Here is a 16,748-nt window from a genome sequence, read left to right as displayed (position 1 = left end):
TATGATGTATTACGGAACGAGTAAAGAGACTTGCCAGTAACGACATTGAACTAGGTATTAAGATATCGACGATCGAATCTCGGGCAAGTAACATACCGATGACAAAGGGAACAACGTATGTTGTTATGCGGTCTGACCGATAAAGATCTTCATATAATATGTAGGAGCCAATATGAGCATCCAGGTTTCGCTATTGGTTATTGACCGGAGACGTGTCTCGGTCATGTCTACATTGTTCTCGAACCCGTAGGGTCCGCACGCTTAAAGTTTCGATGACAGTTATATTATGAGTTTATGAGTTTTGATGTACCGAAGGAGTTCGGAGTCCCGGATGAGATCGGGGACATGACGAGGAGTCTCTAAATGGTCGAGACGTAAAGATCGATATATTGGACGACTATATTCGGACATCGGAAAGGTTCCGAGTGATTCGGGTATTTTCGGGGGTACCGGGGAGTTACGGGAATACGAGGAAGAAGCAATGGGCCTCATGGGCCAAGTGGTGGAAGAGAGGAGGCAGGGCGTGCGGCCCCCCTAGCCCAAACTGAATTGGATTAGGGGGCCGGCCCCCCTTTCCTCCTTTTCCTCCCTCTCCTTCCTTCTCCTTCTCCTTCCCTTCCTTCCCCTCTCCTACTTGGACTAGGAAAGAGGGGGGAATCCTACTTGGAGTATGATTGCCCCCCTTGGGCGCGCCTCCTCCCCTTGGCCGCCTCTCCCCCCCCCCTTGCTCCTTTATATATGGGGGCAGGGGGCACCCCATAGACAGAACAATTGATCCTTGAGATCTCTTAGCCGTGTGCGGTGCCCCCCTCCACCATAATCCTCGATAATATTGTAGCGGTGCTTAGGCGAAGCCCTGCGACAGTAGAACATCAAGATCGTCACCACGCCGTCGTGCTGACGGAACTCTTCCCTGACACCTTGCTGGATTGGGGTCCGGGGATCGTCATCGAGCTGAACGTGTGCTAGAACTCGGAGGTGTCGTAGTTTTGGTGCTTGATCGGTCGGGACGTGAAGACGTACAACTAAATCAACCGCGTTGTCATAACGGTTCCGCTTTCGGTCTATAAGGGTACATGGACAACACTCTCCCCTCTCGTTTCTATGCATCACCATGATCTTGCGTGTGCGTAGGAATTTTTTTGAAATTACTACGTTCCCCAACACTTCGTTATACGTTTCATTTCTTCATAACCTATAAGCAAACTAAGTTCATTATGATGTGCAAGGGAAATAAAGTCATCACAATTTTTGGACATGATTCGATCATGAAACAATTTGCATTGGATATTTAAATGATCACGTTCATTGCAAAGTTCACAAGGATGGCAAAGAAATTTTAAATCTTTAGCACAAGCATCTAGCCTTTCTTGCAACCATTTAGTTTCTAAATACTTATGCCTCTTGCAAAATCGATCTTCCCTATTTGGTGTGTACTTGCAAACTCTATGCACTCCACAAAAATTGACATGCTTATAAGAGACATTTTCATCATGACTAGTGCAATAACCACTAGTACCATGGATATTCAAGGAATTCATACTAACAACATTGCAATCATGCTCATCATTCAAATATTAGTGCCAAACATTCTAATGCATGCTTCTTATAGCATTTGAGCACAATTATCGGAATCCTTATTTTCATGAAAGATATTAAAAAGATGAAGCATATGAGGCACCCTTAATTCCATATTTTTTTGTAGTTTTCTTTTATAAACTAAACTAGTGATAAAACAAGAACAAAAAGATTCGATTGCAAGATCTAAAGATATACCTTCAAGCGCTAATCTCCCCGGCAACAGTGCCAAAAAAGAGCTTGATGTCTACTACACAACCTTCTTCTTGTAGACATTGTTGGGCCTCCAAGTGCAGAGGTTTGTAGGACAGTAGCAAATTTCCCTCAAGTGGATGACCTAAGGTTTATCAATCTGTGGGAGGCGTAGGATGAAGATGGTCTCTCTCAAACAACCCTGCAACCAAATAGCAAAGAGTCTCTTGTGTTCCCAACACACCCAATACAATGGTAAATTGTATAGGTGCACTAGTTCGGCGAAGAGATGGTGATACAAGTGCAATATGGATGGTAGATATGGGTTTTTGTAATCTGAAAATATAAAAACAGCAAGGTAACTAATGATAAAAGTGAGCAAAAACGGTATTGCAATGCGTTGAAACAAGGCCTAGGGTTCATACTTTCACTATTGCAAGTTCTCTCAACAATAATAACATAATTGGATCATATAACTATCCCTCAACATGCAACAAAGAGTCACTCCAAAGTCACTAATAGTGGAGAACAAACAAAGAGATTATTGTAGGGTACGAAACCACTTCAAAGTTATTCTTTCTGATCGATCTATTCAAGAGTCTGTGGTAAAATAACATGAAGCTATTCTTTCCATTCAATCTATCCTAGAGTTCGTACTAGAATAACACCTTAAGACACAAATCAACCAAAACCCTAATGTCACCTAGATACTCCAATGTCACCTCAAGTATCCGTGGATATGATTATACGATATGCATCACACAATCTTAGATTCATCTATTCAACCAACACAAAGAACTTCAAAGAGTGACCTAAAGTTTCTACCAGAGAGTCAAGATGAAAACGTGTGCTAACCCCTATGCATAAGTTCACGAGGTCATGGAACTCACAAGTTGATCGCCAAAACATACATCAAGTGGATCACGTGATATCCCATTGTCACCACAGATAAGCACATGCAAGACATGCATCAAGTGTTCTCAAATCCTTAAAGACTCAATCCGATAAGATAACTTCAAAGGGAAAACTTAATTTATCACAAGAGAGTAGAGGGGGAGAAACATCATAAGATCCAACTATAATAGCAAAGCTCGCGATACATCAAGATCGTTCCGAATCAAGAGCATGAGAGAGAGGGATCAAACACATAGCTACTGGTACATACCCTCAGCCCCGAGGGTGAACTACTCCCTCCTCGTCATGGAGAGTGCAGGGATGACTAAGATGGCCACTGGAGAGGGATTCCCCCCTCCGGTAGGGTGCCGGAACGGGTCTAGATTGGTTTTCGGTGGCTACGGAGGCTTCTGGCGGTGGAACTCCCGATCTAGGTTATGTTCTGGAGGTTTTAGTATATATAAGAGGTTTTGGCATCGAGAACAAGTCAGGGGGGTCTCCGGGCTGTCCATGAGGTAGGGAGGCGCGCCCAGGGGGGTGGGCGCGCCCCCACCCTCGTGGGCAGCCCGGGACTCTTCTGGCCCAACTCTTTTACTCCATGGCCTTCTTCTGGTCCAAAAATAAGTTCTGTGAAGTTTCAGGTCAATTGGACTCCATTTGATTTTCCTTTTCTGCGATACTCAAAAACAAGGAAAAAACAAAAACTGGCACTGGCTCTAGGTTAATAGGTTGGTCCCAAAAAATCATATAAAATAGCATATAAATGCATATAAAACATCCAAGGTTGATAATATAATAGCATGGAACAATCAAAAATTATAGATATGTTGGAGATGTATAAGGGCTTATCATGGCAGATTTGATTTTTCTCTCTGAGTCGCACTTGAATAAATGTAAAGCCGATGAGCTGCCTCATTCTTTATCTTTTGATTCAATTATTGTAGTGGGGAATGATGGTCGGGCCGGTGGCCTAGTTTTGTTCTATCATAAGATGAATAAAGTGGTTTCGAACTATGAGTCGCCTAATTTTATTGATATTTTTTCTAAATGATGATTCTGTGCATTGGTGGTTCACGGGCTTTTATGGTCATCCGGTTTGGAGTGAGCGTAGTTTATCCCGGGATAAGCTCTGAAACCTACATAGTAAGGGCAAGCACCCGTGGGTGGTTTTAGGAGATTTTAATGAAATTTTACTCTCGTCGGAAAAAGAAGGTGGCAATGCGAAACCGAATGCAATGATGAGATATTTCCGTAATTGTTTAGGAGAGTGCGGCCTCGACGATATGGGATGTATTAGTGCTCCTTTCACTGATAGGACTATGCATATGGGGGCATGAGTGATTGAAATCTCTCTGGACCATGGAAACTGATACATACTGGATTGAAGTGGGACCAATATATCTTAATGCTATGGTTGGATTTTACCTTCATGAACTTGTTACTAGTTGGGGATGCTCGCTAATAGTTCCAATCATAAATGCATAAATTTCCAAGTAAGTGATTGCATGCTAGTAGAGACCTCTCCTACATATAAATTTGCGGTGATGATCAGTTTAGTAACTTAGCTAATTTTTCAGGGACAATTCCGCACACCATACCTTGGCCGGTTGGCCGGTATGGATCGTTTCCCTAATGTTTGAAGTGCACTCCCTTTGCTACTGGTATTTCCGCCATATTTTTCTTTAGAAAGGGAGGATAACCCCTGGCCTCCGCATCAATCGATGCATGCAACCATCTTTATTATTACTAGTCAATGTGTACGTGTAATGCACGTTAATTTGGAATTATATTAAGTGCATGTGGATATTAAGTAGGATATTATTTGTGTGTTATTATGTGATTAGCACTATATTTGGTATGAAATTAACTGTACACTAAACGTGTTGAGCGCTCGACATTGAAACAGTCTAGGTCGTTAGATTGACATGATTTGATGGTCGAAATTAATTAGATTTGCCCCTTTGGGTCTTTTTATATTGGTATATATATAGATTCAACAAAGTCTGACAACATGAATATATGAATCAACCCGGAGCCACGTATCTGGCGAACAAAGTTGCAACACCTACAGTCTTGATAATGTGTCCGAACCGCATGAACGTGTATTAATCCGGTGGCCTCACATAGCTGCCCCGCATGGTGCCGAATGTTTCACCCGGTCTGGCTGACCCGCAGCACGCACCACATGCACACGCTTTGGATTCACCATATATATCCCTTTTATTTGTCTCTCCAATCTAGCATCCAGAATCAAGGGTAGCACATTTAATGTTCTAGTAGGGCCATTTTGGTATCTCCAATTTGGCATCAAGAATCAAGCTAGATGTAAGGAACCCTGATGCCCTCATCGATGTATTGTAACGATCTTTTGAGGTACACAATCGAGCGTTAGTATCGGCTGGACTGCACTATGATAATGGACCTTCAATTGGTTCCTTACCTTTTATCTCCTTCAAAATGAACCAGGGAGACTAAATGAAAGAGACATAGTGCCAAAATGGCAATTGTTTCTTGGGTTTTGAGTGCTCGAATGGAAATCTGCTGTAGTATGAGGCCCTCGTTTAACGAATACACACTGGTAGAAAGCAAAATGACTGTCCAATACAATCCATACAAATAAAGGAGATGAAAATCAAGGTAAGATTTTTCATGTATCAACTTTTTTGATTCAATTATGAAAGTAGGTTGTATTGGACTTGCACCCCTAGTTACGCAAAAGCGGATGGCCGAATTCAGTATGCGCTGATGTGGATCGGTTCGGGATCTCTGGAGTTTGAGAGGCAAGTATATTGAATTAATGCACCGACCAACTGACCCAAAAGTCCGAACTGATCGAGGGAGGCGGGTAATATATTTCAACACTCTCTCTCACGTTTAGGCTATTTTATAATCCTTAAACGTGAGATCCGTATAGGTTACAGAATCTTTTTATTTAATACTGCGTTGACAGGGTTTTAAATGCAGGGTTTTGAACTCAAAACCTCTTGGCTCGGATACCATATTGAATTAATGCATCGACCAACTCATTCAAAAGTCTGAACTGATGGAGAGAGGCGGATAATATATTTCAACAAAGTAAAGGTCTTATACAAGTTGCATCAGGCCAAATTTCGTCTGCTTCACTACACGACGTAAGGTAAACACAGAAGTAAACTGCGGCTACTTCCGTTAAACTCAGGTGGAAAGTTGAGTTGCTTCGACATGGCAGGGAGCCCATCGCAAGTGCTGGTTGGGAACCTCAGAGCTTTGACAGCGCTATGTCCATCACATCGACGAAGAAATCTGCATTCATCACCACCAAAAACAAGGATCTAGTCAATTTTATGTGCAACTTGTACCCAAATAGTAGTGGGTTACACAGCACAGAAATCGAAGTGGATGAAACAACTTACCAGCATCTTCCTTGGTGAAGCACAGCGGGGGAGTGATTCTGAACACGTTGCCGTAAAAGCCCCCCTTTCCGACCAAAACGCCCATGTCTGCACCCCAAACCAAAGTCAGTACTCAGTGTTAGACACAAAGGAGGACCAATCCAAACCAAGTAGTTACGCACTAGTACCTTTCATGTGCTCCATGGCCTGGCAAATCTCGTCTTTGGCCGGGGTCTTGAGCTGCCGGTCGGTCACAAGCTCCACGCCAAGCATGAAGCCTGCTCCCCTCACGTCCCCGATGACTGCAAGAGCAAAAAAAGTTAAAGCCAATCCACCGATTTGAATATCTCGAACGATGCATTAGTAAGATGCATGCACAAACTTTGGTGCTTCTCCTGGAGGCCGCGGAGGCGGTCTTTGAGGTAGGCGCCGACGATGAAGGCGTTCTCCTGGAGTCTCTCCCTGTCGAGCACCTTGAGGACGGCGAGCCCACCGGCCGTGCACAACGGGTTGCCGCCGAACGTGTTGAAGTAGGACCGCCTAGTCAGGACCTGCGCGATCTCCGGCGTAGTCACCACGGCGCCCAGAGGGATGCCGTTGCCGATGCCCTGCGTGCCAATTGTAAAAAGTAGTCAGCAACTGAAAAAGCCACGTGTGCCCGTCTAGTTGTTTGGTGCACCTTTGCCATGGTGACTATGTCAGGGATCACGCCATGGGTCTCGAACCCCCAGAAGTGGCTGCCGACGCGCGCGAAGCCCACCTGGACCTCGTCGGCGATGCAGAGGCCGCCGGCTTTCCTCACGGCGTCGTACGCCAGGGGCAGGTAGCCAGGCGCCACCTCCACGATCCCACCAACTCCCTTCAAGCCAAAGGGAAAACCTTAATTCTGCTCACTCTGCTCTGTTTTAGTGACTGACAGTGACGAGTCCGTGTACGTCGTACGTACCTGGATAGCTTCGGAAATGAAGCCGGCGACGTGGCCCGTGGTGCCGAACTCGATGATCTCCTTGACGTCTCGCGCGTACTTCTCGCCGTCCGGGCCGAAGGCGCCTCTGTAGGGGTCCGGGTTAACAGCATGGTGCACGCCACTCTTGAGCAACGCATATCAAGGGATCAAAGAAAAGGTTCAGTCTTCCGGGCACCAAGGATCACTGCTGCATTCATGTTCTTTTGATCATACTACTACGTTACGTACGTACCTGAACAACATTGAACTTCCAGTTCTTCTGTGCGGTGGCACCCATGGTGCCGGAGGCGTTGCCGTGGTAGGAGTTCCGGAGAGATATGATATCGTGGGAGCCGGTGTACAGCCTCGCCATCATGATGGCGAGCTCGTTGGCCTCCGTGCCGGAGTTGGTGAAGAAGACGACCTATCATCCATCATGCACCCCACAACGTTACGTTACTTTGTACTTCTATTAAGCGAAAAATAATAATAACACAAAAATAATAGTGATGCGTGTGCAGCAGTTTGTTCAATTTATTGTGTGCGTGCGTGCGTGCGTGCCTTGAGATCGCCGGGCATCTTGGCGGCCAGCGCCTCGGCAAAGTCTGCGATGGCGTGGTTGAGGTAGAGCACGGTGGAGTGCTGCAGGCGGTTGGCCTGCGCGGTGATGGCGTCGATGATGTCGGGGTGGGTGTGGCCGCAGCACACGGTGGCGATGCCGGCGAACGCGTCCAGGTAGCGCCGCCCGTGCTCGTCGTAGAGGTACTGTTTCTTCCCCTCCACAATGTTGAGCTGCAAAGGGCCATTAATTGTTGACAAGAGTTGCAACAGAATTTTAATCTACGTACTTTGTCAGATAGATGGTTCCTTCCAACAGAGAGATGGATCGAGAAAGAACACTGACGGGCTTGGAGTAGAAATGGAACAGGGAGGGGCTGAGGAACTCGGCGCGCTTCCTGGCGATCTCGACGGCGCTCGGCCCGTCGTAGGGCAGCGGCACGTGGTCGAACGCCGGCATTCTCGGCACGTCCACCGGCGTCCTAACCGCCGCAGCGAGCCTAGAGAAGGATCTCCTAGCCCCCAGCATCACTACTGCCCACCTGAATGGAACGAATAATCCAATATGTTGCGATCACCCGATGTGATTCACTTCCCTTGAGTCGAGTGTAGGAGAGGAGGAAGGGTTCACGAGAGAGACGGGGTGTGGTGTGGAGGGAGGGGTTTATAACCTGCAAAAGCTAGTACTCTCTTGGGAATGAAATACTATCAATCAATCTGCGACTCTATTGCCAAAATACAAGACCGCAGTTACCGGCAGTTAATTGGCCATGAAATGGATGCTGGTTTGCAGGGATTGAGTTATTATTATTTCGCATCACCAGGGAGAGAAGGTGCTACGGTTAGCAGCTTGCCGTTTCCATGAATCTAGACAGTTTCCCTTTTGCGATCAGCGTTGTTGGGATCACAGGCATGAACGGTACGAGACGTCGCGGTCTAGTTTTGGCCAACGTAACTTTCTTTACTGTACCTACTAGTGCTACCTCTTTTTTTGAGGGGCCTACTAGCGATAATGATACACCTACGAAGGCTAACGTAAATTCTTGCGTAACCTTCACACAATAATTCTATCCCTCCGATTTTAAGTGGGGTGGGCCCCACCTCCCCTGACTCCAATCACAAATTGCAATCTGGCCCATTACATCCTCCTCCCTTTTTTTTGAGAATCACCGGGGGAGGAGTTCCTCCACCTGAATATATTACTCAAAGTGGCCATAATGACAGGAGAGTGATCCAGTTTATAAGGAAAACCGGATCGAAAACCTTAACAAATTGACCCCGTTTATGAGGAAAACCAAGCCGAAAACCAGACAAGTAACAAGTGTTACAAAGAAAAGAGAGGAACAAGACGCCCAACATAAGGCAAGACCTAACTAGCATAGTAACAGGACCAGGTAGGTGAGGGGTGCGTCGAGGGATCACAATAACAAGACTCTACAAACAGCCTAACGCACCGCACCGGCGTGCGTATCAAACCCCACATCACAACAGAGGAGTATCCATAATCAACGAGTGCCAAAACTTAACACGAACCTTGTGCCCAAGCTTAGCACGAACCTTGACTGAGCGCTCCGCCACGGAAGTTCAAGACGATTAGCAAGGCGGGGAGGCGTCATTGCTTCGTCATTGAGCAAAGGTGAACCAAGACGAGACCAAGAGCCCAAGGCTCGCCTCAACAGAACAGGGTCATGAGCATGCATAGAAGCAGGCCGGAGACCTCACGTAGGACAGCCGAAGAGAAACACCTAAAGAAGAAAACACTACCCTCAGTCCTGAGCAGGCCGCACCACCACCACCAAACGCACCACCCACAACCAGACACAGCAACAGACGCCGTTGTTTGGGTCTCCAAGATGACGCCTCCAAGGAGATAGTGTTGTCGAGCACACAACACCGTCATCCGATCCGGCAAGCCCGATCTTGAGTTTTTACCCGGAGACCACAAACAAAGAACTGTAGGTGTTGTAGCTCCACGACGGCACCTCCTACAAGGAAAACGACATCTGTAGACGCCGTTGCCGCCGGCATCAGCATAACCGAGGCAGGGTTCTCACCCGGAGTTTGAGCACATCCTACAGCAATACGGCAGCCGACCACCACCGCCGTCGAGCCCTCCAACGATGAAGAAGCACGACGAACCGCCTCAGCCAGCCGCACCTCGCGGAGACGACCGACGGCCAAACTCAACACTAGACGCCAGATCCATCAATGGCCGGCCGTACGCAGAGCCAACGGACGCAACGCGAGCCACTGTGCCCCACCAAGCACCATGCCAGCAAGGAGCAGAGGTGTGCTGCCCAAGGCCAAGAACCACCATGGTTCCGGGCTGCAACCATACATCAGGCACGCCGAAGCGCCCCGCGCGCGCCACCGCACGGCTGCCGGAGGCCAGAACCGAAGCGCCCGCAGTGCAGACTGAAGGCGGGGGGGTCGAACCTTGCTGTTGCAGCATCACCACCAAGAGCCGCAGTCGGCGCGACGCACACCACCAGACCAAAATCACCAGGCGAGGAGCACGGGCTGCCACCCCGAAGCTCCGGATCCAGCCGCACGAAGATGCCACCATGAGCTGCCACCACCAGATCCACCTGAAGCTACCACACAAGTTCTAGCTCCAGATCCGCCCGCCACACAGCCACACGACCGCCGTCCCGCTGGAGGTTGGCGGAGAGGACGACGGGGTACTCCAGCCGCCCCTCCGCCGTGCACCAGCCTCCCGCGCGGGGCCCCCACGGCCGCTCGCCCACCACCGCACCAGATCCGGGCGAGAGGGCCCCGGATCCGCCGCCCTGCCGGAGAAGAGGACCTCCGGCCGCCGGCGCCGCTGACGGGAGGAACCACCCGCTGGCTCCATGGCCATGCACTGGCGGGCGCACGCAGCACCGCACCAAGGCCGCCACGTCGTAGTCGCCAGCCCTGAACTCGCCGGCGCGCATAGCCCCTGGACCACCAGCGCCGCCTGACGCCAAGAGCGGCAGATCCGCCCCCACTGCACCGTGAAATGGCCCCACCGCCGCCGACGCCGCCCGGGCTTTGCCCCGGCGACGCCCTCCGGCGGCGGCGAGGGGAGAGGAGGAGGAGGGCGTGCCTTAGGTGGCCGGGTCTGGGGCGCCCCGGTGCGGCATGTGGAGCCGCACGGGAGCGGGCGGTGACCAAGTCTTTATAGATATTTCAAATGGACTATAACATACGGATATATGTAGACATATTTTAATGTAGATTTACTTATTTTGCTACGTATGTAGTCACTTGTTGAAATTTTTATAAAGACTTATATTTGAGAACGAATGAGCATGTAAAAAAGATTATGTAGATGTAGCATTGTCGGGCCTACTAGTGCTACCTGAGTGTGAGTGGTGAGTGCCTCGGAATTCTGCCTGGTTCATTGAACCTAGACGTGCCCTTGGAAAGACACAAGAAGAACAAAAACAGAAGCGAGTGATACAAGCGATGGCGTTTGTTGTATCTGCCTCTTCGCTTCGATGCATCCTAAAACAACATTGTTACTGCAGTTTGTTTGATTGATTTAGACATGTATTTAACTGCTACATACTGCTAGGGGTGTTCAAATCCGGCGTAGGAAGAGACCATCGAAACCCGGCAACCAGCGCGCTAGTTTACTTTGCTTCACAAGTCACATCTACTCATCCAAACGTACTTCCTCCGTTCAGTATAATATGCTTTTGGATATTTCAACATAGATTATATACGGATTAATGAGTGAACAAACACATTAGAATGTATCTATATACGCCTGATTTAGAAAAACAAATTTACTCATCTAGACACATTCATTTCAGCCACAATTAATATAGACCGGAGGGAGTAGAACATCGTCTATTTGTGAACCAAGGGAGTAGTAGTTACAAAACGGACCATGGGTTGAACTCAACCCGTTTTCCATGTGTGTCGATTGAGTGCTTCTTCTGCCTTCCCACCTAAGAGGATATTGATGTCCCTCCTGCTGTTTGTTCAGAATCTCCGCTGTCTACGTATTAGTAACGAAAGTATAAATTTTTAGGGATTAACAAAAGCAGCTGAAATGAAAGCAGTTCGGCAAGTAGTCAGACACACGGCAGCACTTCTCTTAAACAAATCCATGGATTCGATTCAGACATATATGTGGATTGACATTGATTAGGGAACAACCAAACAAAACTTAGACTACTCATAATGGAGAGTACCATATAATAGTATCATACATATGATATTAGTGCATGATAGTACCTTCATAGTAGACGTCGATCCGTTAGCTGGGCAGCTAAGATTGCTGCCAGGTGCCAGCCCACTCGAGTTCAAGTCTTAGCTCGGACGTGCGGTGCTCACGGAGTTTCTTCTATAAAAGAAATGTCAACGAGGGTTAGCCCTTGGGTTGGTCTCATATTTTTTTATAGTGCATAGTATCATAGAATAGTATCATATATGATCTTATTTATTATAATGCATGACATAAAGTAGTATAACATTTATTATGATACGATACATACCTATGCTACTCTAACCCTCTCTATCTTCTTTAATTCTCTGCCACATCAGCATGTTAGCTATTTCCAACTGCATGATACCAGCTAAGTTACCACCACTATGGCTAGCCTTAGCAATCTCAATCAAGCAATTAGTGTTAATTGCGACGAGGCATTAAAAACAATAAGTGGTATGGGCAAATGAATTAACAGCAAATCATGTATCATGTCATGTGACTCAGGCTCATATGCTGATTCGAGTTCTATGCATGATAGATAGTGCTATACATTATCTGAAGAAAGTTTGACAACTGCGCAGATTTGTTTTGGCCCGTATTTATTCAATCTGGCCTACCTTGATAAAGTTACCCAACATACTTGGTGCACGCGTTCTCCCTTCTAATGCTAATCAGCTTCATCACACACACACACACACACACAACTTTGCATAATATGCTCCATTAAGGGCTTATAGAGAGGTAAGCTTAGGTTGAACTATGTCACCAAATGTCCTGTATCGGAGTCGTATTGCCATGATTTCCCCTTTTATCGGTAGATGATACTTTTTTTTCAAAAGGGGGCTCTCCCCGGCTTCTGCATCAGAGTGATGCATACGGCCATTTTATTAACCAAATAAAAAGGTTCCAACAAGGTTCCGAAGTCTCGAACTGTAGAAAAAAAAGGACAACAAGCTCACACAGAGCCAAATAGGGCTAGAAACACAAACTAGCCAAGAAAAGACGCCATAACCGGCTGGCTAAAGATAGATAGGTGAACTAATATTCTATCCTATTACATGACCACCATCCAAACCGGTTGAAAATATCCCGAGCTACCATCTCCCAGCGGATAGATCCAGTAACCAAATGCTCCCTGGCCCCCATCGAAGTGAGTAGCGACCACGAACGGATCAGTGTCGTGGCTCGGAAAATAACTTGCAAAAAATGAATACGTGATGTTCTGTTAAAAACCAATCATTTCTGCAATTCCAGATAGTCCACATCAAAGCGCAAACTCCAACCCGAATGTGTCTCGCTAAGTCAGGCTCAATCCCATTAAGCCATGTCCCAAATAGCGCGTTGAAAGAATTCGGTGGAGTAATATTAAAAGCAATGTGGACCGTCCGCCAAAGGACTTTGGCCAACAGGCAATCAAGAAAGAGGTGTTTGATCGTCTCATCCCGATCACAGAAACTACACCTAGTAGGTTCTGTCAAATTTTGGCAGGGTGATGAACTTAAAAGAAAATACCAGCTTGCTAAATGGGATATAATCTGTAGACCGAAAGACCAAGGGGGTCTTGGTATTGAGAATCTTGAGGTCAAGAACAGATGCCTTCTTAGTAAGTGGCTGTGGAAGCTCTCATCTGAGACTGATGCCACGTGGGCGCAAATCCTTCGCAGCAAGTACCTCCAGACAAAAACTTTGTCCCAGGTCACAGTCAGGCCGACTGAATCGCCTTTTTGGAAAGGATTGATGAAAGTCAAACAATCCTTTTTTAATAGAACAAAGTTTGTTATTGGAAACAGCGCTAGTACGCGCTTCTGGGAGGATACTTGGCTTGGCGAGACATCCTTGGCCATTCAATATCCGTCTTTGTATTGTATTGTTCAACGACGTGAGGTGTTCGTTGCAACGGTATTTCAATTTATCCCCCTTAATATTCAGTTTAGACGGTCGCTAGCGGGCAATCGTTGGGAAGAATCGCTCCGTCTAGTTAGGAGACTGATGGAGGTTCAACTTTCTCAACAACCGGATGTACATTGATGTTATTAATTTGAACTCCATTCCTACCTCCAAGAATGTTTGGGATGTCAAAATTCCTTTGACAATAAAAGTGTTTATGTGGTTTGTCCATAAACAAGTTATTTTAACCAAGGACGGTAGATGATACCCACTCTGTCCGTCCAAAATAATTGTCACTTATGTTGAGACGGAGAGAGTATATTGTACCGAATCATGGAACTTTCACCTTAATTAATTTATATGCTGTACACTCTTTATTTTAGTTGCCTCTCTTTGGAAAATCAACGTCTTAAGCAAGTAGATGCTCTATTGTTGAGGGAAAGAAAGTTGGTACTTAACATTATTGGCTCATGTGTGCATTATTTGTTCAGGAGTAGTGTGTGGGGAGCATGTTTCCTAGTTGGATCCACAATGGAGTCACACTTAGTCCTTATCTGATTGCCTAGCAGTAGTTGATTAACTTTCCATGTTTAAGTTTTCGATTTGAGTTTAGACGTGATCCCCAGCCTGAGGCTTGCTCAGACATCACTAACTTTCAGCTAACCCATCAGCTCGTCAGTTCGCATCATCGTTTTGTACGGTACAAGTGGAGCAACTCTGAGTGGACAACACTGAAAAAATGTTGCGAACAAATATTACTTCGAAACTATCGCCGTAAAACCAAGCTCGAAACCAATTTATTTTTTCCAAAAAAAAGAAACCAATTTTTTTGTTGAGAGAAAAAGCACAATGAATCAGGCATAAACTCATTCGCCAGAAAAAAAACAGGGAGAAGCTTAATCTGTCAACTAATCGCCACATGATAAAAGCTATCTACTACTTGCTGAGTGCTATGATTGCCTCGATTTAGTTAAGCGCATGACATGAACATGATTATTCACTTGCAGGTTAATTGGCCTCCTATCACAAATGTACCTCCTCCATTCATATACATAATACTCCATCCTTTGTAGGGACGGATGTAGTATGGGATGGAGGTAGTATGTTTTAACTCTTTCTAAATCGACTGTATATAGATATGTTTTAGTTTGTTTATTCACACATTTCAGTCTATATGTGTTTATTTAGTATTGTAGATGTAGGTTTTTTTCTATAGTTTTGATCGCCTCTCGTTTTCCACGCCCTCCCCCATTTCACCCTTACCGTTTTATTCGCCCTTTTTCCGTTCACCTCTTTTTCGCTTGCTTCTTGTTTGCTTGTGTGTTGGATTGCTTGCTTGTCACGATGACTCAAGATAATACTAAATTGTGTGACTTTGCCAACGCCAATAATAATGATTTTATTAGCACTCTGATTGCTCCTCTTACCGATGCTGCATCTTGTGAAATTAATACTGTTTTGCTAAATCTTGTCATGAAAGATCCGTTTTCTGGCCTTTCTAGTGAAGATGCCGCTACCTATTTAAACAACTTTGTTGATTTGTGTGATATGCAAAAGAATAAAGATGTGGACAACGATATTGTTAAACTTAAGCTATTTCCGTTTTTGCTTAGAGATTGTGCTAAAGCTTGGTTTTCGTCTTTTCCTAAAAATAGTATTGATTCATGGAATAAGTGCAAAGATGTTTTTATCTCTAAGTATTTTTCTCCTGCAAAGATCATCTCTCTTAGAAACGATATTATGAATTTTAAGAAACTTGATCATTAACATGTTGCACAAGCTTGGGAGAGGATGAAATCAATGATACGTGATTGTCCATCACATGGTTTGAATTTATGGATGATTATACAAAAATTTTATGCCAGATTGAATTTTGCTTGTAGAAATCTTTTAGATTCAGCCGCGGGAGGCACTTTTATGGAAATCACTTTAGGAGAAGCTACCAAACTCCTAGATAATATTATGGTTAATTATTCTCAATGGCACACTAAAAAATCTACTAGTAAAAAGGTGAATGCAATTGAGGAGATTAATGTTTTGAGTGGAAAGATGGATGAACTTATGAAATTATTTGCTAATAAGAGTGCTCCTACTGATCCTAATGATATGCCTTTGTCTACTTTGATTGAGAATAATAATGAATCTATGGATGTGAATTTTGTTGGTAGGAACAATTTTGGTAATAACGCGTATAGAGGTAATTTTAATTCTAGGCCGTTTCCTAGTAATTCCTTTAATAATTATGGTAATTCCTACAACAATTATTATGGAAATTATAATAAGATGCTCTCTGATTTTGAATCTAGTATTAAAGAATTTATTACTTCGCAAAAGAGTTTCAATGCTTTGATTGAAGAAAAATTGCTTAAGATTGACGAGTTGGCTAGGAACATGGATAGAATTTCTCTTGATGTTGATTCTTTGAAACTTAGATCTATTCCACCTAAGCATGATATCAATGAGTCTCTTAAATCCATGAGAATTTCCATTGATGAGTGTAAAGAAAGAACCGCTAGGAAGCGTGCAAAAAGAGATTGTTTTGTAAAACGTGTTCTTCTAGTTTTCATGATAATAAGGATGAAGATCTAAAAGTGATTGATGTGTCCCTTATTAAATCTTTTTTTCAATATGAATCTTGATAATGATGGGACTGGAGATGAGTCAAGTTTAGTTAGAAGGCATCCCAAAAGTTTGAAGTTTTTAGATCTTGATGCAAAAGTTGATAAAAGTGGGATTGAAGAGGTCAAAATTTTAAATAGCAATGAACCCACTATCTTGGATTTCAAGGAATTTAATTATGATAATCACTCTTTGATAGATTGTATTTCCTTGTTGCAATCCGTGATAAATTCTCCTCATGCTTATAGTCAAAATAATGCTTTTACTAAACATATCGTTGATGCTTTGATGCAATCTTATGAAGAAAACTTGAGTTGGAAGTTTATATCCCTAGAAAACTTTATGATGAGTGGGAACCTACTATGAAAATAAAAATTAAAGACCATGAATGCTATGCTTTGTGTGATTTGGGTGCTAGTGTTTCCACGATTCCAAAAACTTTGTGTGATTTGCTAAGTTTCCGTGAATTTGATGATTGTTCTCTAAACTTGCACCTTGCGGA

General features: G+C 44.9%; 1 protein-coding gene across 1 annotated transcript; it reads right to left on the bottom strand.

Moving 5' to 3' along the window:
- Positions 1-5,705: 5,705 nt before the first annotated feature.
- On the bottom strand, positions 5,706-8,338 carry LOC123081930 (alanine--glyoxylate aminotransferase 2 homolog 3, mitochondrial). Its single transcript, XM_044504430.1, has 9 exons — positions 7,886-8,338; positions 7,543-7,773; positions 7,235-7,405; positions 6,982-7,125; positions 6,715-6,894; positions 6,418-6,643; positions 6,224-6,337; positions 6,057-6,143; positions 5,706-5,946 (listed from the first exon to the last, which is right to left on the bottom strand). Exons 1-9 carry the CDS (start codon positions 8,066-8,068, stop codon positions 5,903-5,905), a joined length of 1,380 nt encoding a protein of 459 aa, XP_044360365.1. The 5' UTR covers positions 8,069-8,338; the 3' UTR covers positions 5,706-5,902.
- Positions 8,339-16,748: the final 8,410 nt, after the last annotated feature.

The sequence above is a fragment of the Triticum aestivum genome, chromosome 4A (assembly GCF_018294505.1).
Source record: "Triticum aestivum cultivar Chinese Spring chromosome 4A, IWGSC CS RefSeq v2.1, whole genome shotgun sequence".
In the NCBI taxonomy this organism is placed as follows: domain Eukaryota; kingdom Viridiplantae; phylum Streptophyta; class Magnoliopsida; order Poales; family Poaceae; genus Triticum; species Triticum aestivum.
Note: the sequence above shows the minus strand (reverse complement) of the source record. Positions and strands in the feature narration are given on the sequence as shown.